Here is a 26,106-nt window from a genome sequence, read left to right on the forward strand (position 1 = left end):
TGAATGAAAGCAGATGTCACCACTGCCAGGCCCAGTTCATGAAAACCTCCCATTCATGCTCCCCTAGGCTCTTTCCCTTGCATCTAGCATCAACTCTAAGGCTATCTTTGAAGCCTCACGTTGAAGACAGATGCTCCATCAGCCTGGGTCCCTAATAACCATGAGGCCTGTTTACCTGCTAAATACTGTTACATGAACAAGATACACATTTTTATTGTGTGTGAGCCATTATATCTTTTGAGAGCTTTCTGTTATAATAGTTAGCCTATCCTAATGCAGTTACATAAAAGCAATTTTCTAAAAGTTCAGTCTTATTCAATTCCCTCTGGCATAACCTTTGCCACCTGCAACCCTATAAATAGCAATAGCTATTTTCCGACGCTATAAAAACTTACATATTTATCAATTAATCTCATTCATCTGAAAGTTTATTTCTATATAAAAACTAAACATAGATAGCAATAATTTTTAAAACTGAATGTTTAAATATAAAACTGCATAAAGTACTTTTTTAAACTGAATAAAGTAATTTAAAAAACTGATCAAGAGAACAGGTTTTCTTGTGAAGCATTTAAATAAAACACAGCCCAACTTACATACAATATTATCAAAAAACAAAAATAACAAGAGCAAAATCAAAGCAACAGATGAAATGATAGCTATCTTACCTAAAACTTCAACCAAATATAGCGTACATGTGTGCACGCGCGCACACACATAGTCTTAAGTCCCACAGTCAGAAAGAATGTCCCAGCTATGGTTATCAGGTTCATTAAGACCTGGAGTTATGGGAAAGGACAGTGGAGATTGTCTGATACAGATACCTCTTTGTGACATATATGGATCTGTCTTATTTTCATTATTTTAATATGTCACAGGTTAGCCAATCCTGTTATATAATTCTGTGGATCCCTGACCTTGATCTATCACAACCTGGATATAAAATATTCATTTATCTGCCTTCCCCTAGGACAGTCAATTCCATGAGAGGAACTATCTGTCTTCCCTAATGTGTATCTGAAAAGCCTGGCTTCATGCCTGGCCCACATCAGGGACTCAATATCTATCTAATGAAAATATGAGCATCCCAAAGGACAGAACAGTTAACCCTAGATGCAACCACTCACAGAATTAAGAACCAAAAAGAAATGTCTGGCCCAGTACTCTCATTTAACTAATTAGTGAATTAAGGAAGGCCCAAAGAAATGCCAAAATCACAGAGCTAGTCATTGGCAGAAATTCGGTACTCTACCCTCCACTCTATTACTTAAATGAAAACAAAAAAGAGATATATCTGGACAAAGCAAAATAAAAACCATTTGCCACTGAGGACCATTTCATTCTGAGCTTTGACAACGAGGACAAAAGACAGCAGGGTTTAACTATGCAGTCCTACAAATAAATGTCAGAGCTGATTTCCTCGTTCCTTCCTTTAGGGCTATCATGCAATAAGTAAATCAAAGAATCATGTTCTGCTTTACAAAAGAAAAAAACTGTGGGTGCTCAGTCCTAACCACAACATGGAAACACGAGGGGGCACTGGCTCTCTGCTAGAGAATGTGGCACAGTGATCTGTATTCCTCAACAAGTTCCACAGGACAGTAACATACAAAAACTACAAGAATCTGAAGTGGACTTATTCATATTGTAGAAATCCTCGGTTTCTATAAGGCACAATTTTTCCATATTTAATAAAGAATGGAAAAATCTGGAATGAAGTAGCATTCATGCAATTGTTTAGAATAAGAAAACTGTCCCTATTTTCCCAGGAAAATTTTTCCCAAGGAAATTGCAGAGGGCGATTCTTTCATATGATGCAACAGACACAAAACGTTAAAATACTTCATTCAGGTGGAAAAGGGCATTCATTCAACAAATGTTCACTAAACAGTCACCTATGCCAGGCACTACTGTAGGTCCTAGAGATAGAGTAGTGAACAAAACCAAACAAAAATCCCTGCCCACACAGAATTTTCCTGTGGGAGGAGAAGAGACACACAAACAAAATAAATAAAATATACAGCATATTATATATAATTAGTGTTAAGAGAAAAAAAGGTAAAGGGGATCATAAGGGGGGCATGGAGTGTAGGTACAATTCTACACAGAATGGACAGGGCAGGCTGCACTGAGGTGACATCTGGAAAAGGCCTCAGCTTGTCTTGTCTGAGGGAAGTCATTTTCTCCAGGGGTAACAGCAAGTGCAAAGACCCTGAGGCAGGAACATGCTTGGTGTGTTCAGGGGAAACAATGGAAACCAGCGTGGTGGGGACAATGCGAGCAAGGCAGGGATGAGTAAGCAGTAAAACCAGACGTAAGAGAAGCTGGGTCACATGATGTCTTGCAGGCCTTTGGCTTTTACTGAGTAGGATGGGAAGGCACTGGAGGGTTCTGAGCAGAGGAGTGACTTGACCTGACTTTATTGGACAGGATTACTTTGGTTGCTAGGTGGAGAGGAGAATGAAACAGGTAAGCCATGAAACGCAAGTCAAAAAATAAAAACTATAGGGGGCTTCCCTGGTGGCGCAGTGGTTGAGAGTCCACCTGCCGATGCAGGGGACACGGGTTTGTGCCCCAGTCCGGGAAGATCCCACGTGCCGCGGAGCGGCTGGGCCCATGAGCCATGGCCGCTGAGCCTGCGCGTCCAGAGCCTGTGCTCCACAACGGGAGAGGCCACAACAGTGAGAGGCCTGCGTACCGCAAAAATAAATAAATAATAAAAACTATAAATGACCAATGAGAATTTTAAAAAGCCATTCCCATTTACTTATACAGAAATAACATAATAGTTCTGAGTTGGCAAAGGTTCACCCCACTCGAATAATCAATGTGGTGAAATGGGCACCTTTAAATGATGCTGGTGAAAATGTTGATTGCACAACCCTTTTTGAACATTACTTGACCTAGTAATCCCTCTTTTAGGGTTCAATTCTTGGGAAATGACTAGAGATGTACAGATTTACATATAAAAGAATGTTTGCAAATTACTCATAAGAAAAAAACTGGTTCAACAACGTTCAGTTACTAGCCATTAATCGTGATAAAACCACATGGTAGCCTATAAAATGAAGGGGGTTTTTTGAAGAATTTTTAATGATATAGGAAATTTTCATTAATATCATGTTTATCTATAAAGCAAAAGCAAAACATTTAGAGTGGCTGTCTCTGAGTAGCAGTATTTTCCTCTTAGTTCCTCCATTTTCCAAATTCTCCTCAGTAAGCATGTATACTTCCATAATAAAAAAAAACAAATGATTTTTTTAAATGGATTTGCTGGTACGAAACTAAAATGTATAGACAAGTACAGCTGAGTTACCTGGAGAAAGGTAAGTGTGTTCTACAGTGATTTCTTCAGAGTGACCCAGGCAAGGTTGTCCTGGGAGTGATCTCCAGAGGCAAAAGGAAATCACCAATACTGAAGACGCTACCCTGATTTTGTAAATAACCTATTAAGGGCCTGGAAGAAAGTTTCTAGGGAGGGAGATGAGGAATGCAGCTTTGTATCATTAGCAGACTAGATACTTAGGCTAAAGCACTTTAAATCTCCATCAAATCAAAGCTTCCTCCTCACAGACCAAGCAATTGTGTGTGAAAACACAGTCTGGGCTTCAGAAAAGAACATTAAGCCATGAGTCAGAAGATACAATGAAGGCCCAGTTTTGAGCAAATCTCTAATCGGTGATTTCTTCGTGATTCAGTTTCTTCATCAATAAAATCAAGACTACTACTACTAATCCAAGCATAACTTATAGCCATTTTACAAAGATGAAATGAGAAATAGTAGCCAAAGTGCTTTACCATATTATGAAAATGCAATAATTCTAATTACTAGTAAAATGTTATTAAATAGTAATGATATTTGACTTAAAATGTATAGACACAATAAGCCTTAACATATTCCATTTTGTTAAATGAGGTATGCCCATTAGTAAACTGATATGTTATATACACTGAATGCTGCACAACCAATTATGCAAACATCACTGGTGGATTTGTTTCTTGGTTTGCTTGCTCTCTTCTTTCTTTCTTTCTTTTTTATTAAATTTTTTTAATAATTATTTTTATTTTAATAACTTTATTTTATTTTCCTCTTTCTTTCTTTCTTTTTTTTCTCCCTTTTATTCTGAGCCATGTGGATGACAGGCTCTTGGTGATCCAGCCAGGCGTCAGGGTTGTGCCTCTGAGGTGCGAGAGCCAAGTTCAGGACATTGGTCCACAAGAGACCTCCCAGCTGCACGTAACATCAAACAGCGAAAATCTTCCAGACATCCCATCTCAACGCCAAGACCCAGCTCCACTCAACGACGAGCAAGTTACAGTGCTGGACACCCTATGCCAAACAACTAGCAAGATAAGAACACAACCCCACCCATTAGCAGAGAGGCTGCCTAAATCACAATAAGGTCATAGACACCCCTAAACACACCACCAGACATGGACCTGCCCACCAGAAAGACAAGATCCAGCCTCATCCACCAGAACACAGGCACTACTCCCCTCCACCAGGAAGCCTAAACAACCCACTGAACCAATCTTACCCACTGGGGGCAGACACCAAACACAGCGAGAACTACAAACATGCAGCCTGTGAAAAGGAGACCCCAAACACAGTAAGTTAACCAAAATGAGAAGACAGAGAAACACACAGCAGATGAAGAAGCAAGGTAAAAACCCACCAGACGTAACAAATGAAGAGGAAATAGGCAGTCTACCTGAAAAAGAATTCAGAATAATGATAGTAAAGATGATCCAAAATCTTGGAAATAGAATGGAGAAAATACAAGAAATGTTTAACAAGGAGCTAGAAGAACTAAAGAGCAAACAAACAGTGATGAACAACACAATAAATGAAATTAAAAATTCTCTAGAGGGTATCAACAGCAGAATTACTGAGGCAGAAGAACGGATAAGTGACCTGGAAGATAAAATAGTGGAAATAACTACAGCAGAGCAAATAAAGAAAAAAAAAGAATTGAGGACAGGCTCAGAGACCTCTGGGAAAACATTAAATGCACCAACATTCAAATTATAGGGGTCCTAGAAGAAGAAGAGGAAAACAAAGGGACTGAGAAAATATTTGAAGAGATTATAGTAGAAAACTTCCCTAATATGGGAAATAATCAATCAAGTCCAGGAAGTACAGAGAGTCCCATACAGGATAAATCCAAGGAGAAACACGCCAAGACACATATTAATCAAACTATTAAAAATTAAATACAAAGAAATAATATTAAAAGCAGCAAGGGAAAAACAACAAATAACATACAAGGGAATGCCCATAAGGTTAACACTTGATCTTTCAGCAGAAACTCTGCAAGCCAGAAGGGAGTGGCAGGACATATTTAAAGTGATGAAGGGGAAAAACCTACAACCAAGATTGCCCTACCCAGCAAGGATCTCATTCAGATTCGATGGAGAAATTAAAACCTTTACAGACAAGCAAAAGCTAAGAGAATTCAGCACCACCAAACCAGCTTCACAACAAATGCTAAAGGAACTTCTCTAGGCAGGAAACACAAGAGATGGAAAAGACCTGCAATAACAAACGCAAAACAATTAAGAAAATGGTAATGGGAACATAGCTATTGATAATTACCTTAAATGTAAATGGATTAAATGCTCCAACCAAAAGACACAGACTGGCTGAATGGATACACAAACAAGACCCATATATATGCTGTCTACAAGAGACCCACTTCAGACCTAGGGACACATACAGACTGAAAGTGAGGGGATGGAAAAAGATATTCCATTCAAATGGAAATCAAAAGAAAGCTGGAGTAGCAATTTTCATATCAGACAAAATAGACTTTAAAACAAAGACTATTACAAGAGACAAAGAAGGACACTAATAATGATCAAGGAATCAATCCAAGAAGAAGACACAACTGTAAATATTTATGCACCCAACACAGGAGCACCTCAATATATAAGGCAAATGCTAACAGCCATAAAAGGGGAAATGACAGTAACACAAACACAGTAGGGGACTTTAATACCCCACTTTCACCAATGGATAGATCATCCAAAATGAAAATAAATAAGGAAACACAAGCTTTAAATGATACATAAAACAAGATGGACTTAATTGATATTTATAGGACATTCCATCCAAAAACAACAGAATACACTTTCTTCTCAAGTGCTCATGGAACACTCTCCAGGACAGATCACATCTTGGATCACAAATCAAGCCTTGGTAACTTCAAGAAAATTAAAATCATATCAAGTATCTTTTCCGACCACAATGCTATGAGACTAGATATCAATTACAGGAAAAAAATCTGTAAAAAATACAAACACATGGAGGCTAAACAATGCACTACTTAATAACCAAGAGATCACTGAGGAAATCAAAGAGGAAATTAAAAAATACCTAGAAATAAATGACAATGAACACACGATGACCCAAAACCTATGAGATGCAGCAAAAGCAGTTGTAAGAGCGAGGTTTACAGCAATACAGTCCTACCTTAAGAAACGAGAAACATCTCAAATAAACAACCTAACCTTACACCTAAAGCAATCAGAGAAAGAAGAACAAAAAAACCCCAAAGTTAGCAGAAGGAAAGAAATCATAAAGATCAGATCAGAAATAAATCAAAACAAAAATAAAGGAAACGATAGCAAAGATGAATAAAACTAAAAGCTGTTTCTATGAGAAGATAAACAAAATTGATAAACCATTAGCCAGACTCATCAAGAAAAAAAGGGAGAAGACTCAAATCAATAGAATTAGAAATGAAAAAGGAGAAGTAACAACTGACACTGCAGAAATACAAAGGATCATGAGAGATTACTACAAGCAACTATATGCCAATAAAATGGACAACCTGGAAGAAATAGACAAATTCTTAGAAATGCACAACGTTTCAAGACTGAACCAGGAAGAAATGGGAAATATGAACAGACCAATCACAAGCACTGAAATTGAAACTGTGATTTAAAATCTTCCAACAAACAAAAGCCCAGGACCAGATGGCTTCACAAGCGAATTCTATCAAACATTTAGAGAAGAGCTAACACCTATCCTTCTCAAACTCTTCCAAAATATAGCAGCGGGAGGAACACTCCCAAACTCGTTCTACAAGGCCACCATCACACTGATACCAAAACCAGACAAAGGGGTCTTCCCTGGTGGCGCAGTGGTTGAGAGTCTGCCTGCCGATTCAGGGGACATGGGTTCGTGCCCCGGTCCAGGAAGATCCCACATGCCGCAGAGCAGCTGGGCCCGTGAGCCATGGACGCAGAGCCTGCGCATCCGGAGCCTGTGCTCCGCAATGGGAGAGGCCACAGCAGTGAGAGGCCTGTGTACCACAAGAAAAAAAAAAAAACCAAAGATGTCACAAAGAAAGAAAACTACAGGCCAATATCACTGATGAACATAGATGCAAAAATTCTCAACAAGATACTAGCAAACAGAATCCAACAGAGGATCATACACCATGATCAAGTGGGGTTTATCCCAGGAATGCAAGGATTCTTCAATATACACAAATCAATCAATGTGATACACCATATTAACAAATTGAAGGAGAAAAACCATATGATCATCTCAACAGATGCAGAGAAAGCTTTAGACAAAATTCAACACCCATTTATGACAAAATCCCTCCAGAAAGGAGGCATAGAGGGAACTTATCTCAACATAATAAAGGCCATATTTGACAAACCCACAGCCAACATCGTTCTCAATGGTGAAAAACTGAAACCATTTCCACTAAGATCAGGAACAAGACAATGTTGCCCACTCTCACCACTATTATTCAACATAGTTTTGGAAGTTTTAGACATGGCAAGCAGAGAAGGAAAAGAAATAAAAGGATTCCAAATTGGAAAAGAAGAAGTAAAGCTGTCACTGTTTGCAGATGACATGATACTCTACATAGAGAATCCTAAAGATGCTACCAGAAAACTACTAGAGCTAATCAATGAATTTGGTAAAGTAGCAGGATACCAAATAAATGCACAGAAATCTCTTGCATTCCTATACACTAATGATGAAAAATCTGAAAGTGAAATTAAGAAAACACTCCCCTTTACCACTGCAACAAAAAGAATAAAATATCAAGAAATAAATCTACCTAAGGAGGCAAAAGACCTGTACGCAGAAAATTATAAGACACTGATGAAAGAAATTAAAGATGATACAAATAGATGGAGAGATATGAGATATATACCATGTTCTTGGATTAGAAGAATCAATATTGTGAAAATGACTAAACTACCCAAAGCAATCTACAGATTCAGTGCAATCCCTATCAAACTACCAATGGCATTTTTCACAGAACTAGAACCAAAAATCTCACAATTTGTATGGAAATACAAAAGACCCCGAATAGCCAAAGGAATCCTGAGAAAGAAAAACAGAGCTGGAGGAATCAGGCTTCCTGACTTCAGACTATACTACAATGCTACAGTAATCAAGACAGTATGGTACTGGCACAAAAACATAAATATAGATCAATGGAACAGAATAGAAAGCCCAGAGATAAACCCATGCACATGTGGTCACCTTATCTTTGATAAAGGAGGCAAGAATACACAGAAGAGAAAAGACAGGCTCTTCAATAAGTGGTGCTGGGAAAACTGGACAGCTACATGGAAAAGAATGAAATTAGAACACTCCCTAACACCATACACAAAAATAAACTCAAAATGGATTAAAGACCTAAATGTAAGGCCAGACACTATCAAACTCTTAGAGGAAAACACAGGCAGAACACTCTAGGACATAGATCACAGCAAGATCCTTTTTGACCCACCTCCTAGAGAAATGGAAATAAAAACAAAAATAAACAAATGGGACCTAATGAAACTTCAAAGCTTTTGCACAGCAAAGGAAACCATAAATAAGACAAAAAGACAACCCTCAGAATAGGAGAAAATATTTACTAGTGAAGAAACTGACAGAGGATTACTCTCCAAAATTTACAAGCAGGTCATGCAGCTCAATATCAAAAAAACAAACAACCCAATCCCAAAATGGGCAGAAGACCTAAAGAGACATTTCTCCAAAGAAGATATACAGATTGCCAACAAACACATGAAAGAATGCTCAACATCATTAATCATTAAAGAAATGCAAATCAAAACTACAATGAGATATCATCTCACACTGGTCAGAATGGCCATCACCAAAAAATCTACAAACAATAAATGCTGGAGAGGGTGTGGAGAAAAGGGAACCCTCTTGCACTGTTGGTGGCAATGTAAATTGATACAGCCATTATGGAGAACAGTATGGAGGTTCCTTAAAAACTAACAATAGAACTACCATACAACCCAGCAATCCCACTACTGGGCATATACCCTGAGAAAACCATAATTCAACAAGAGTCACGTACCACAATGTTCATTGCAGCTCTGTTTACAATAGCCAGGACATGGAAGCAACCTAAGTGTCCATCAACAGATGAATGTATAAAGAAGATGTGGCACATATATACAATGGAATATTACCCAGCCATAAAAAGAAACGAAATTGAGTTATTTGTAGTGAGGTGGATGGACCTAGAGTCTGTCATACAGAGTGAAGTAAGTCAGAAAGAGAAAAACAAATACCGTATGCTAACACATATATATGGAATCTAAAAAAAGAAAATGGTCATGAAGAACATAGGGGCAAGATGGGAATAAAGACACAGACCTACCAGAGAATGGACTTGAGGATATGGGGAGGGGGAAGGGTAAGCTGGGACAAAGTGAAAGAGTGGCATGGACATATGTACACTACCAAACGTAAAATAGATTAGCTAGCGGGAAGCAGCCGCATAACACAGGGAGATTAGCTCGGTGCTTTGTGACCACCCAGAGGGGTGGGATAGGGAGGGTGGGAGGGAGGGAGACGCAAGAGGGAAGAGATATGGGGATATATGTATAACTGATTCACTTTGTTATAAAGCAGAAACTAACACACCATTGTAAATCAATTATATTCCAATGAAGATGTTAAAAAAAATTATGCAAACATTACATTGATAACAACAGAATATCTCAGGAGGAAAACCAATTATCTGTACTTACATTCCTTGTCCATGCTAAGCGGTCTGTGTTATAACCCATCATGTTCATGAGACAAGTCACAAATAAGTTCCACTCTGAGTGATAACTGGGTCCTCCTGGAGCACTGTGGACACTGTACCACTTGACAAGCATCTGAACAGCTACTTCTTTTGGCAGGATAAATTTAATTGCTTGCAAACAAGTTTGTACTATTAAAAGCAAAGATTAATTTTAGTACGCTTCCTATACATGCATTTCTTTTCCCCTTTTACTAAGAACATTTTTTAATTACTACTATACAAAGGCCAAGTACTATGAAAAAAGAACTGCCATTAAAGAGCCAATGGGATGCAAATCTGACCTAGCCAATCAACTGACACTGAATTTAACAGGGCTTGCGAGAGGTCTCAGGGCAGCTTTGTGATCATTAATTTTGGATCAGAAATAGAGTAACCAAAGAGCTGAGATTACCTAAGACAGAAGTGATTGACATCCACGGTCCTGACAGTTATTAATAGCTCCCCATTTCACTCTCAAAAATGTCCTAGTTTGGACAATAAATTAAAGACCATTCTAACAAAAACATACAATTTCTACATTAATACATTCATATAAAATATTGCTTCAATACTTCAGTAAATATGTAATAATCAATATATACCTCCTCAAATAGCAATGCTTACTTAGCATTAAAATATGTTCTGAATGATTGAACATTGTGGTTAACCAAAGCTTTATAACTTTTCATTACTTCTGACAGCATCGTTTCTAAAATGTTTTACATGCTCTCTGATCAATCAATACCATGTAAACTATAACTTTCTTAATGACTCAATATCATTAGTATGGCTATCACTTAACAGTGCTACACTGTCATACAGCGACCCCCTCAGGGTGGTAAGGGCTACTGCTATAAAGAGGCCTGGGTCTGCTTTTAGTAGGAAATGGCCCCAAACTACAATGCTTTCGTATCCTCCCATAATCTCTTTAGAGGATTCTTTTCTTCCCTGCCCACTGGCACTGTCACCGGGGCCCATCCTCAGCAGCATATGCTTTTTCTCATCAATTTGCTACGTGTGTGCATACACAGCAAAGGCTGGAATCAAATGAAACCAATGTTAGAAAACCTAATAATCAAGTTTGTCATGACTGAATCCAAATTAAGTGTAAACCAGGTACTGCCTGAGGGGCTGAGGAAAGCTTTATAAGTAAAGTACAAAAACTTACGTGCATGAACTATGTGACTTCTATTTGCTCGTGACAAAGATTTTTTTTTTTTAATTAACCTGTTATTTGTTTTTATGTACTTTGGTTAGGCTTATACTTCTTGAGATCACTGGCTAAATACCTTTCAGAAAAGCAAGGCATCTCCATACGAACTCAGAATATCATTTACTACACCAATGAAAGATACTTCCTAAAACGCAAGTCATTCTAGCCCACTTAGCAAATTGCAGAATTCACACAATCTGCCAACGCTCTGCTCTGGCAGTTAGACTTTGAAACTAATAGATGTCCTGAATTTTCTTATATCATACAAGCATTCTTTTCTTAATTTACATTTGTTGGCAAATCTTTTCAATTCCAGTTTTCTTTACTATTCTATGTTCAGAAATATTTTTCACCTAGTACTTTCCAAATTGCATTTCAATAATAATTCAAGCAGACTCCAATTTTATCAAAATACTCCTGAGTGTATTTTTACTATAATGGTAAGTTTTATTCAGTTAAAGGCAATTATGTTAATTTTCAATGTATCTAACAATTGAGAGATTATTTTTGGATTAAAAACCATCAATATGCCAAAAACTATTTTAGTTGCTTGGGCTTCCTTGTTTTTGAGATTTTCTTGCAAGAGGCGTGTCCATACACTGTAATCTCACTGCATGGCTTCTTTTTCATAAGAAATCTCACAGAAGCAGAACTAGCACACACTTCACGGGTTCCCCCAGCCTTAGAGCACACGTGGAGTGAGCAGCGCAAAGTGCCCCCAGCTCTTTTTTATAGCTTCTCAGCACAGTAAAAAATTCCATCTCATGGCTTCAAAACAGCAAAAATTTTTAAACCCCAATTATTCATGTAAATCAGCAATTACTCCAAATCTTTTAAATCAAACTAAGAACACACAAAAGTGAGGTTTGATTCTTAATCATACCTAATTCAGAGGTGGCAATTTCAGGAATAGTGATCCTAACCATGGAGCCATTACTCAGTTCCTAGGGAAAAGAATGGAAACAAATAAGAGCGAGTAAATAGAATCTGTGCATTCTAAGTCTCTGAATGTCTTAAAAATAGCTGATGCTTCACAAGACTGTTTGTCAAACAAAAATGCAATAAAATAAATGAAAAACAAGCAATATTTTTCAAACAGAATTGAATACTTCGAAGTTTTAGAAACAATAAATGTACTTATTTGTAAAGCATTTACAAAAATTCTTGTCTTTAACAAAGTGTCTAATTTTCATATAGACACTTGAGTCACCATCACCAAAAATAAGAGGCTCACTTTTAATAGACAAAAACCATGCCCATATAAGATTCAACTGATTGAACAGCTTTGTTTTCAATAAATTTTTTAAGAATACATGAACTTCAGAAAAGTTGGCCAGAACTACTGTAAAGTAAAATAGGGTAAAAAAATGACGCATTACAAGAGATTTTAAAAATCACAAGAAACATTTGTTTCCATTTCACAAAATTCTGCGTTCTGACAAACTTTAAATAACAGCCACAATTCTTGGAAAGTTGCCTAACCTTTTAAAAATAAATATGCATACTTACTAGCGTTACCCTGTTATGGACAGGGTCTCTTATAGAATGAATGTAAGTTCCAAGCTGTTGGAAAGTACAATCCTCATTATAGAGAGAATCATGAAGCTTTGAAGAATCCCTTAGTTCTGGAACTGGGGACAATAGAACAGCCTGTAAAAAGTCATAAATACAACACATGTGAAGCATGTTTGAGAAATTAAGGTTAATGAAACTATATATCTTTTTTGCATATGGTCTAGCAATTGTACATAATGGTTTAAAACCATTCTGCTCTAATCATGACTAAGTACCTTGTAGCAGACCAAGGTCCTCACCAAAGCAACTAGAAAAAGTCGATAAAAATAGCACATCTGATGGACAGCACTACAAAGCTGTGGAGACTACCTGGACGTGAGGGACCAAGATCAGGAGAGAAAGAAAGGAATCGGAAGGAGGTGGCCCCAGAGTCTTACAGCACTTGGGATCTAATTGGTCTATCTGCAATCCCAAGATAAACCTATCTAAAACACAAATCCTAACATTCTTAACTCCATGCTCAAAAACCTATAATGCCCTGGAGACTGCATTCGGAATAAAAACCTTTTCATCCTTTCTTTTTCAAGAGCATGTTAGGAAGACAGTGTAAATCCTAGCTCTACCATTTATTAGCTGTATGTCGTTAGACCAGTAACCTCCTTGTACCTCTCTATGTGCCCATTTGTAAAACAAGGATTAATATTTTCCTAATAAAGCTGTTTTAAGGGATTAAATGAATTAATACATATATAACACTCAGAAGAGTGCCTAGTACACAGATAACACTAGAAAACAGGTTATTATTATCCCACCCCCTGCCCTGCCTCACCCAAGAGACTACGTGTACTTTTACAAGCGTTCATTCATTCCACAGACTTCTTGAGTCTTCACTTGTATGCTGGGAGATGGAGATACAACTATGTGTTAAAATGTTCTGCACTGTCCTGCCTCCACGCCCACACCCATGCAATTCCGCATACCCCAAAGTCCCCTTCCATCTACAGACATCCTACTTACCCTCCAGGTCCAAACCAAGGTAGACACGTCTCTAGAAGAGGAGCCTTGGATTCCACATCATCCCATCAGAATGTATCTTCCTATCAGTGAATCTCCTATGGTACTTTCTGCTCCTCTTAAGTCTTAATAGTCTACCTATCTTAAATTATAATCTCTTAAAACAGACAGTACATCTGTTCCACCCAAGTAAGATCCCAAGATGAAAAAGAATGCATCACTTTCCTCACTGCAGCACCTTCAAAAAGTACCTTACACATCAGAAGGGAAGTCAATGTATGTTTACTGAATCATTTGTGTTTGAAAATATACACATTCTACAAGCATTAGCCAAACTTCCAATTCTGTCATCATTAAAACAGAAAAAAGTTAACCATGGGAAGAACTAATATTTGACCAAACTTCTTTAAAACACTATTAATTTTTGACAACACCCACTCCCTGTCTTACCTCATCCAGGGATCCAAGCAGCTTACTCAGAGGGTTAGGAGTACTAACGCTGTCAAGTGGGGTGCTGGGCCGAGGCATCGTGTTGGACATTGTCAGGGAGGGAGCTGGCAGCCCAGGAATAAAAACCTTTCCCACCTTTAAGCAGTAAAAAAATGTGGAAAAAAATTAGCTTTAATTTTTTGTTGTTGTTGTTGTTGTTGTTTTGGCCACGCCACACGGCTTATAGGATCTTAGTTCCCCAACCAGGGATTGAACTCTGCAGTGGAGGCTCAGAGTCCTAACTACTAGACCACCAGGGAATTTCCTACTGTATCATGTTCTTAAATGAAACGTTAGGCATGTAAGCATATATTTCTTTAAATATTTCAAAGTCTATGATCACCAAACACAACTAAAAAACAAAGAGAATTAAAATTTTAATAATGTATCAAATTCTACCAACCAACTGTGAGTATCTTGGCATAAATTCTTAATCCGATTCCTTCTTTTCATAACTAAGGACTTCTCTGGGGGCAGGAAACAGGGGGAATGTTAATATAGTCAAGACACTATACAAAATTCAAGTATACCACGCATTTTTCTACCCCATTGGTGGTAAAGGCAGCAGAGACACTAAGCTTTCAGAGACTATAAGCATCAGTCTTGTTAAGTATTTTCCTGGCAGAGAGAAAGACACCAATTACTTCTTGGGAGCCAAAAAATTTAGGCTGAAGCGATACTCAAGAAATTAAATCCAACCTAATTCAAACCGTGCTCTCTAGCTCACAATCTGTCTTCTGTCATAAACTTTCAAATACTTCTTCCTCAAAAAAAATTTACATAAACTCTTCACTGACCTTAAAAGAATGAGCCAGCAACCCATGCTACCCACTCCTTCCTTTTAGCTACCCACAGGGTTCTCAGGAAAAACACAACAGAAATTCACACCAACACAGGCTGAAAACTCTTGATAAGACTAAAAGGAGATACTCACAACTAAAGTGGAATTTTGACAATATACATATTTATGTCAATATACTACCCGAAAGCTAATAGAATTACAGAAGTTGCCCAAATAAAATCCTTAGGATTAAAAAACAAAAATGACAGGAGAACTAGTATATATAAAGTTTTTAAAAAGCCATCAGAGACCACCCCCCCTCCAGTTCATAAAAATATGCAATAAGCACATTCCCTGCTATTCCTCCCACGAATTACCACCACAACAAAATCTGCACGAAATGTATGATGCAACTAGCAGAAGACTCTAAAAGGTGAGGAAAGAAGACTGACTGGCTAGGGGCCTGAGAACCAGGAATGAACTATGAATTCCCTAGCTTTTGTTTTTGTTTCTCCAACTCCCTACGTAACCAGGCCTTGGGCTCTCAAGAGGCCTACAACTCAGAAATGTCCACAAGCACAAACCAAAAGAGAGCCCATGAAAACCTTGATCTTTTGGCCAAAACTTGGTCAGGAAGAGAGACTAAGCAGGGCAGAAACACTTTCGCCCCACCTGCCCCCCACTTCAGGCAAACACACGGAAGAAGCCACAGCCCTCAGTGCCCGCCCCATCAGGAGCTGTGCGTGGAGACTACGGGCGGGGTCCTGTCAGCCCACCTGCAAGGACTAGGTGGCGCCCTGCCCCAGCACAGAGGCGAGGCCTATCTTACAGCCCAGCCATGCAGTAACAAGGTGGCATCGCCTCCCCTCATCAGGCACTGCAGCTGCAGGCACTGCGGACAAAGCCCTGCTCTCGTTGCCACGAGGCAGCCCCTCTCCACCGCCCCACCGTGTGCAGCAACTGTCAAGGGGGAAGAGCCTGGCTTTCATCCTCCCTCTATAATAAAAAGCAGCCTACCTCTCCCCTCCCTTTTCCAGAGACTGTGGGTGGAACACTCTATTCCATCCCTACCCTGCAATAACAAAGCAGCAACCCCTCGCTATCCCAACTAGGGAGTGAGGGGAGGAATGGAGAGGGAGGAAATAGAGAAAAGGACTTTCTAAATACGTGTATGAAATCCTGGTGTGTTTTTTAGGATTAAAAAACAAAAATGACAGAAGAACTAGTATATATAAAGTTTTTGTGAAACTGACCAACAATGACACAGTAAAAGATCTGAGAACTAAACACTGATCTGTAACACCATTCGGTTCTCAAACTGGCCTCTAGGTAACGTGGAAATTGAAGCAGACCACAGTCTCATTACGGGAGCAGACAGGAAAAAAGACCCAATCAGTAAAGGAATAGCTAGAAAACTTTTAGACAATGACCAACCTACTCCAGACAAACACGACAGGAAAATACTGCACCCCACCCCTCGGCCCTGTGAGCAAAGGCCAGGTGGGAGCCTGGACTTCCATTATCACCTGGCTGTAATGAGGCACCCATCTGGGAAAAACAAAAACAAAAAGCTAACAGTACTTTGGGTTAGCAAGAATGTAAAGAAACTTCGAGAGCTCTCATACACTGTTGGAGGCAAGGAGCACAACCTTGCAACCTTGATGCAACCTACACTTTGGAAAACAATGTGGCACCATGCGGCTAAGTTGAATATGCATATATTCTAAAGGCTAGGAGATACATATTTTTTAAAAACTTTTTAAGCATTGTTTATTAGAGGAAACAGCAAAACAACCCTAGTGGCTGGTAAAGTTCTGGTATAATCATACAACGGAAAACTAGGTAACAGTGCATGAGTCAACAACAGTTACACGTCGACACAAATAAATCTAAAAATAATATAATGTTGAGCAAAATAAGTCAGAGAAGAGTATGTGGTATGTTTTCTTTATATGAAAATCCAAAAACAAGGAAAACTAAACAAGTTACTCGTCAGTGATACATACATAACTGCAAAAACTAGTAATAAAAACAAGAGACTGATTTATTCCAAGTAAGGATTTCTGGGGGATGAGGATACAACGAGGAAAGAAAATCCAAGAGACTGTAAATATATGGCAACATCCTATTTCTTAACCTGGGTAGTGGTTATATGAACGTTCGCTTCATTATCCTTCAAACTGTATTTAAATTTCATAACTTAAATTTGTAAAATTTACATTATTCCGTATGTAAAGTTCACAACTGTTTAAAAAGACACAGACAACATATATATTATACATTTAATACAATGAAACTTTACTAAAACTTTGAGACTTAAGAAAGCTACCCATACATCAATTTCAAAACTATATTCTTTATAAAACTTCAATTAACATTTTTCTTTTTTAAAAAATTATCTATATTCATTAAAGTTTCCCCAACTGCCCTGTTTTCATACTGCCAACCCATCTAATGACAGTGAGTCCTAGACCTCCAAATAAGGCCCAACCTAAATTTAAGACTTCATTGTCAACTCTTACAAGAATCTTCTGCCAAATTCTATAGACAGGAGGTAACAAATTTTAAATATCAAACTAAAGTAACATTAAAAAATAATTATTAAGGAAGTAGTCCTACTAAAAGCATGAAATGCTATTTATTGCTTACCCGAACTACTCCTGTGTACAGCACCAGGTTTCCACTGCCTTCCAGGACCAGCATAGTGTCTATCTTCTAAAAAAAAGAGGCAAAAATTTTGTTTTCCAATCCGTACAAATTATAAAGCACAACGACTTTCAACTTCTCAAGAAGTGTGCCTGCATTTACCTCCACTGGAGCTGCATCCTTTGCCTGTATGTTGGTGACGGAGCCAAAGATGAGCTGGGTTTTATCATTACTCTCTTGAAACTTTACACATCTAAATATTCAAATGAAAAGAGAAATACACTATTGATATATGCAACAACCTCTACTGATCTCAAGGGTATTATACTAACTGTAAAAAGCCAATTTCAAAAAGTTACTTACTGTATGATTCCAGTTATAAAACATTTTCAAATGACAAAATTATAGAGATGGAGAACAGATTAGTGGTTGCCAGGGATTGGGGACTGTGGTAGATGGGTGTGGTATATGTGACTCTAAAGTGGGTAGCATGAGGAAGATCTGTGAGGTGATAAAGAAGTTCTGAATCTTGACTGGGGTGTTTGCACAAATCTACACGTGATAAAATTTCATGGAATCATATACACACACAAATGAGTACACGTAAAACTGAAGAAGTTTGAATGAGGCCCGTTGATTGTACTGATGTCAATTTCCTTGTTTTAACAATGCACTATAGATATGTAAGATGTTACCTCTGGGGGAAAAAGTGCAGGCTACACAGGACCTCTACTACTTTACAACATCCTGTGATCTATAATAATTTCAAAATTAAAGGTCAATAAATTAGTAAATACATAAATACACATTTTACCTAAGAAGATAAATGAATGGCTAATAAGCACATGAGAAGATGCTCAACATCATAAGTCATTAGGGAAATGCAAATTAAAACCACTTCAGGGGCTTCCCTGGTGGGACAGTGGTTAAGAACCCACCTGCCAGTGCAGGGGACAAGGGTTCGAGCCCTGGTCCAGGAAGATCCCACATGCCCCGAAGCAACTAAGCCCGTGCGCCACAACAGCTGAGTCTGCACTCTAGAGCCCGCGTGCCACAACTACTGAAGCCGAACTGCCTAGAGCCTGTGCCCTGCAACAAGAGAAGCCACCACAATGAGAAGCCTGTGCACCACAAGAAGAGTAGCCCCCCCACTTGCCGCAACTAGAGAAAGCCCACACGCAGCAACGAACACCCAATGCAGCCAAAAAATAAATAAATAAATAAAAATTTTAAACCACACTTCAGGGCTTCCCTGGTAGCGCAGTGGTTGAGAATCCGCCTGCTAATGCAGGGGACACGGGTTCGAGCCCTGGTCTGGGAGGATCCCACATGCCGTGGAGCAACTGGGCCCGTGAGTCACAACTGCTGAGCCTGCGCATCTGGAGCCCGTGCTCTGCAACAAGACAGGCCGCGACAGTGAGAGGCCCACGCACCGCGATGAAGAGTGGCCCCCGTTTGCCACAACTAGAGAAAGCCCTTGCACAGAAACAAAGACCCAACACAGCCAAAAGTAAATAAATAATTAATTAGATTTTTTTTAAAAAAAGTAACTGTACCATTTAAATAAATAAATAAAAATTAAAAAACACTTCACACCCACCAGAAAGGCTATAATCAAAGAAAATGACAATATCAAATCTTGTCAAAAGGAACCAAGATGGCGGAGTAGAAGGACGTGCTCTCGCTCCCTCTTGTGAGAACACCAGAATCACAACTAGCTGCTGGACAATCATCGACAGGAAGACACTGGAACTCACCAAAAAGGACACCCCACATCCAAAGACAAGGGAGAAGCCACAATGAGATGGTAGGAGGGGTGCAATCACAGTAAAATCAAATCCCATAACTGCTGGGTGGATGACTCACAGACTGGAGAACACTTATACCACAGAAGTCCACTCACTGGAGTGAAGGTTCGCAGCCCCACATCAGGCTTCCCAACCTGGGGGTCTGGCAACGGGAGGAGGAATTCCTAGAGAATCAAACTTTGAAGCCTAGTGGGATGTGACTGCAGGACCTGGACAGGACTGGGGGAAACAGAGACTCCACTCTCGGAGGGCACACACAAAGTAGTGCGTGCATCGGGGCCCAGGGGAAGGAGCAGTGACCCCGGGGGAGACTGAACCGGACCTGCATGCTAGTGTTGGAGGGTCTCCTGCAGAGGCAGGGGGTGGCTGGGGCTCACCGTGGGGACAAGGACACTGGCGGCAGAAGTTCTGGGAAGTACTCCTTGGCGTAAGCCCTTCCAGAGTCTGCCATTAGGCCCACCAAAGATCCCAGATAGGCTCCAGTGCTGGGTTGCCTCAGGCCAAACAACCAACAGGGAGAGAACTCAGCCCCACCCATCAGCAGTCAAGTGAACTAAAGTTTTACTGAGCTCTGCCCACCAGAGCAACAGTCGGCTCCACCCACCACCAGTCACTCCCATCAGGAAACTTGCACAAGCCTCTTAGATAGCCTCATCCACCAGAGGGCAGACAGCAGAAGCAAGAAGAACTACAGTCCTGCAGCCTGTGGAACAAAATCCACATTCAAAGAAAGACAGACAAGATGAAAAGGCAGAGGGCTATGTACCAGATGAAGGAACAAGATAAAACGCCAGAAAAACAACTAAATGAACTAGAGATAGGCAACCTTCCAGAAAAAGTATTCAGAATAATGATAGTGAAAATGATCCAGGACCTCGGACAAAGAATGGAGGCAAAGATCGAGAAGATGCAAGAAATGTTTAACAAAGACCTAGAAGAATTAAAGAACAAACAAACAGATGAACAGTACAATAACTGAAATGAATAATACACTAGAAGGAATCAATAGCAGAATAACTGAGGCAGAAGAACGGATAAGTGACCTGGAAGACGGAATGGTGGAATTCACTGCTGCAGAACAGACTAAAGAAAAAAGAATGAAAAGAAATGAAGACAGGGCTTCCCTGGTGGCGCAGTGGTTGAGAGTCCGCCTGCCAATGCAGGGGACACGGGTTCGTGCCCCGGTCCAGGAAGATCCCACGTGCCGCGGAGCGGCTGGGCCCATGAGCCATGGCTGCTGAGCCTGCGTTTCCGGAGCCTGTGCTCCGCAACGGGAGAGGTCACGACAGTGAGAGGCCCGCGTACTGCCAAAAACAGAAATGAAGACAGCCTAAGAGACCTCTGGGACAACATTAAACGCAACAACATTCGCATTATAGGGGTCCCAGAAGGAGAAGAGACAGAGAAAGGACAAGAGAAAATATTTGAAGAGATTATAGTCAAAAACTTCCCTAACATGGGGAAGGACGTAGCCACCCAAGTCCAGGAAGGGCAGTGAGTCCCATACAGGATAAACCCAAGGAGAAAAACACCGACACACACAGTAATCAAATTGGCAAAAATTAAAGATAGAGAAAAATTACTGAAAGCGGCAAGGGAAAAACGACAAATAACATACAAGGGAACTCCCATAAGGTTAACAGCTGATTTCTCAGCACAAACTCTACAAGCCAGAAGGCAGTGGCAGGACATATTTAAAGTGAAGAAAGGGAAGAACCTACAACCAAGACTACTCTACCTGGCAAGGATCTCATTCAGATTCGATGGAGAAATCAAAAGCTTTACAGACAAGCAAAAGCTAAGAGAATTCAGCACCACCAAACCAGCTCTACAACAAATGCTAAAGGAACTTCTCTAAGGGGGAAACACAGGAGAAGAAAAGGACCTATAAAAACAAACCCAAAACAATTAAGAAAATGGTCATAGGAACATATATATAAATAATTACCTTAAACATGAATGGATTAAATGCTCCAACCAAAAGACACAGGCTTGCTGAATGGATACAAAAACAAGACCCATATATATGCTGTATACAAGAGACCCACTTCAGACCTAGGGACACATACAGACGGAAAGTGAGGGGATGGAAAAAGATATTCCATGCAAATGGAAATCAAAAGAAAGCTGGAGTAGCAATACTCATATCAGATAAAAACAGACTACAAAATAAAGAATGTTACAAGAGACAAGGAAGGACACTACATAATGATCAAGGGATCAATCCAAGAAGAAGATATAACAATTATAAATATATATGCACTTAACACAGGAGCACCTCAATACATAAGGCATCTGCTAACAGCTATAAAAGAGGAAACCGAAAGTAACACAATAATAGTGGGGGACTTTAACACCTCACTTACACCAATGGACAAATCATCCAAAATGAAAATAAATAAGTAAACAGAAGCTTTAAATGACACAATAGACCAGACAGATTTAATTGGTATTTATAGGACATTCCATCCCAAAACAGCAGATTACACTTTCTTCTCAAGTGCGCACGGAACATTCTCCAGGATACATCACATCTTGGGTCACAAATCAAGCCTCAGTAAATTTAAGAAAATTGAAATCATATCAAGCATCTTTTCTGACCACAACACTATGCGATTAGAAATCAATTACAGGGGAAAAAACGTAAAAAACACAAACACATGGAGGATAAACAATACGTTACTAAATAACCAAGAGATCACTGAAGAAATCAAAGAGGAAATAAAAAAATAACTAGAGACAAATGACAATGAAAACACGACGATCCAAAACCTATGGGATGCAGCAAAAGCAGTTCTAAGAAGGAAGTTTATAGCTATACAAACCTCAAGAAACAAGACAAATCTCAAATAAGCAAACTCACCTTACACCTAAAGGAACTAGAGAAAGAAGAACAAACAAAACCCAAAGTTAGCAGAAGAAAAGAAATCATAAAGATCAGAGCAGAAATAAATGAAACAGAAACAAAGAAAATAGCAAAGATCAATAAAACTAAAAGCTGGTACTTTGAGAAGATAAACAAAATTGATAAACCATTAGCCAGACTCATCAAGAAAAAGAGGGGGAAGACTCAAATCAATAAAATTAGAAATGAAAAAGGAGAAGTTACAACAGACACCGCAAAAACACAAAGCATCCTAAGAGACTACTACAAGCAACTCTATGCCAATAAAATGGACAACCTGGAAGAAATGAACAATTCTTAGAAAGATATAAGCTTCCAAGACTGAAACAGGAAGAAACTGAACATATGAACAGACCAATCACAAGTAATGAAATTAAAACTGTGATTAAAAATCTTCCAACAAACAAAAGCCCAGGACCAGATGGCTTCACAGGTGGTTCTATCAAACACTTACAGAAGAGCTAACATGATCCTTCTCAAACTCTTCTTAAAAATTGCAGAGGAAGGAACACTCCCAAACTCATTCTATGAGGCCAGCATCACACTGATACCAAAACCAGACAAAGATACTACAAAAAAAGAAAATTACAGACCAATATCACTGATGAATATAGATGCAAAAATCCTCAACAAAATACTAGCAAACAGAATCCAACAACACATTAAAAGGATCATACACCATGATCAAGTGGGATTTATCCCAGGGATGCAAGGATTCTTCAACATACGCAAATCAGTGTGATACACCATATTAACAAATTGAAGCATAAAAACCATATGACCATCTCAATAGATGCAGAAAAAGCTTCTGACAAAATTCAACACCCATTTATGATAAAAACTCTCCAGAAAGTGGGCATAGAGTGGACCTACCTCAACATAATAAAGGCCATATATGACAAACCCACAGCAAACATCATTCTCAATGCTGAAAAACTGAAAACATTTCCTCTAAGATCAGGAACAAGACAATGTTGCCCACTCTCACCACTATTATTCAACATAGTTTTGGAAGTTTTAGCAACAGCAATCAGAGACGAAAAAGAAATAAAAGGAATCCAAATCAGAAAAGAAGTAAAACTGTCACTGTTTGCAGATGACATGATACTATACATAGAGAATCCTAAAGATGCTACCAGAAAACTGCTAGAGTTTATCAATGAATTTGGTAAAGTAGCAGGATACAAAATTAATGCACAGAAATCTCTTGCATTCCTATACACTGATGATGAAAAATCTGAAACAGAAAGTAAGGAAACACTCCCATTTACCACTGCAACAAAACCAATAAAATACCTAGGAATAAACCTACCTAGGGAGACAAAAGACCTGTATGCAGAAAACTATAAGACACTGATGAAAGAAATTAAAGATGATACCAACAGATGGAGAAATATACCATGTTCTTGGATTGGAAGGATCAATATTGTGAAAATGACTATACTACCCAAAGCAATCTACAGGTTCAATGCAATCCCTATCAAATTACCAATAGCATTTTTTATAGAACTAGAACAAAAAAATCTTAGAATTTGTATGGAGACACAAAAGACCCTGAATAGCCAAAGCAGTCTTGAGGGAAAAAAACAGAGCGGGAGAAATCAGACTCCCTGACTTCAGACTACACTACAAAGCTACAGTAATCAAGACAATATGGTACTGGCACAGAAACAGAAACACAGATCAATGGAACAAGATAGAAAGCCCAGAGATAAACCCACAAACCTATATGGTCAACTAATCTATGACGAAGGAGGCAAGGATATACAATGGAGAAAAGACAGTCTCTTCAATAAGTGTTGCTGGGAAAACTGGACAGCTACATGTAAAAGAATGAAATTAGAACACTCCCTAACACCATACACAAAAATAAACTCAAAATGGATTCGAGACCTAAATGTAAGACCGGACACTATAAAACACTTAGAGGAAAACATAGGAAGAACACTCTTTGACAAAAATCACAGCAAGATCTTTTTTGATCCACCTCCTAGAGAAATAGAAGTAAAAACAAAAATAAACAAATGGGACCTAATGAAACTTCAAAGCTTTTGCACAGCAAAGGAAACCATAAACAAGACCAAAAGACAACCCTCAGAATGGGAGAAAATATTTGCAAACGAATCAACAGACAAAGGATTAATCTTCAAAATATATAAACAGCTCTTGCAGCTCAATATTAAAGAAACAAACAACCCAATCCAAAAATGGGCAGAAGACCTAAATAGACATTTCTCCAAAGAAGACAAACAGATGGCCAAGAGGCACATGAAAAGCTGCTCAACATCACTAATTATTAGAGAAATGCAAATCAAAACTACAATGAGGTATCACCTCACACCAGTTAGAACAGGCATCATCAGAAAATCTACAAACAACAAATGCTGGAGAGGGTGTGGAGAAAGGGGAACCGTCTTGCACTGTTGGTAGGAATGTAAATTGATACAGCCACTATGGAGAACAGTATGGAGGTTCCTTAAAAAACTAAAAATAGAATTACCATATGATCCAGCAATCCCACTACTGGGCATATACCCAGAGAAAACCATAATTCAAAAAGACACATGCACCCCAATGTTCACTGCAGCACTATTTACAATAGCCAGGTCATGGAAGCGACCTAAATGCCCATCGACAGACGAATGAATAAAGAAGTTGTGGTACATATATACAATGGAATATTACTCAGCCATAAAAAGTAACGAAATTGGGTCATTTGTTGAGACCTGGATGGATCTAGAGACTGTCATACAGAGTGAAGTAAGTCAGAAAGAGAAAAACAAATATCGTATATTAACGCATGTATGTGGAACCTAGAAAAATGGTACAGATGTACCAGTTTGCAGGGCAGAAGTTGAGACACAGATGTAGAGAACAAATGTATGCACACCAAGAGGGAAAGCCGCAGGGGGGTGGGGATGGTCGTGTGATGAATTGGGTGATTGGGATTGACATGTATACACTGATGTGCAAAAAATTGATGACTAATAATAAACTGCTGTATAAAAAAGTAAATAATATTCAAAAATTTTAAAAAGAAATCTTGTCAAGGATGAAGAAATTGGAACACTCAAACATTACTGGTGGGAATGTAAAATGGTACAGCTTATTTGGAAGACAAATATAGCAATTTCTTTAAAAGTTTACAATGAATTTATCATTTGATCCACTCCTAGTTATCCACCTATCTATCTACATGAAATCATGTATGTCCACACAAAGGCTCTGGCTCCAATGTTCATAGTGCCATGATTCACAATGGTCAAAAAAGTGTAAACAAACCAAATGCCCATCAACTAATGACTAGATAAACAAAATGTGGTATATTTATACAATACTACACAGCAAGAAGAATGAAATATTTATACATGTTACAACATGGTAGGCCCTAAGAAACATGCTAAGTGGAAGAAGGTGGACACACAAAAAATTATATATGGTATGATTCTATTTACATAAAATATCCAGAAAAGGCAAATCTGCAGAGGCAGAAAGCCTATGTACTGGTTGCCTGAGGTTGGGAATGGGAACAGAGACTGAATGCAAGTCAAGCACAAGAGATCTTTTTAAAGCGATAGAAATTTTTAAAGCTGGATTGTGGTGATGCTGCATAACTGTAAATTTACTAAAAATCATCGAACTGTGCACTTAAAACATGCTAATTTTATGGT

The 26,106-nt window shown here is 38.8% G+C and overlaps 1 protein-coding gene across 10 annotated transcripts in view; it reads right to left on the bottom strand.

The window, feature by feature from the left end:
* ANAPC1 (anaphase promoting complex subunit 1) overlaps window positions 1–26,106 on the bottom strand; it is a 118,762-nt gene that overhangs the window by 78,159 nt on the left and 14,497 nt on the right. For all 10 annotated transcript variants that reach the window (XM_089922790.1, XM_089922791.1, XM_022599309.3 and 7 more), the window contains 6 exons: window positions 17,885–17,975; window positions 17,726–17,791; window positions 14,257–14,391; window positions 12,787–12,927; window positions 12,161–12,221; window positions 10,027–10,214 (listed from right to left, as the gene is read on the bottom strand). In XM_089922790.1, the coding sequence (XP_089778916.1) occupies window positions 10,027–10,214; window positions 12,161–12,221; window positions 12,787–12,927; window positions 14,257–14,391; window positions 17,726–17,791; window positions 17,885–17,975 (682 nt within the window). The remainder of the gene's footprint in view (window positions 1–10,026; window positions 10,215–12,160; window positions 12,222–12,786; window positions 12,928–14,256; window positions 14,392–17,725; window positions 17,792–17,884; window positions 17,976–26,106) is intronic.

Source organism: Delphinapterus leucas, chromosome 13 (genome assembly GCF_059928025.1).
Source record: "Delphinapterus leucas isolate spDelLeu-1000000601 "Yukka" chromosome 13, BTC_Dleu_Yukka2, whole genome shotgun sequence".
Taxonomy (NCBI): domain Eukaryota; kingdom Metazoa; phylum Chordata; class Mammalia; order Artiodactyla; family Monodontidae; genus Delphinapterus; species Delphinapterus leucas.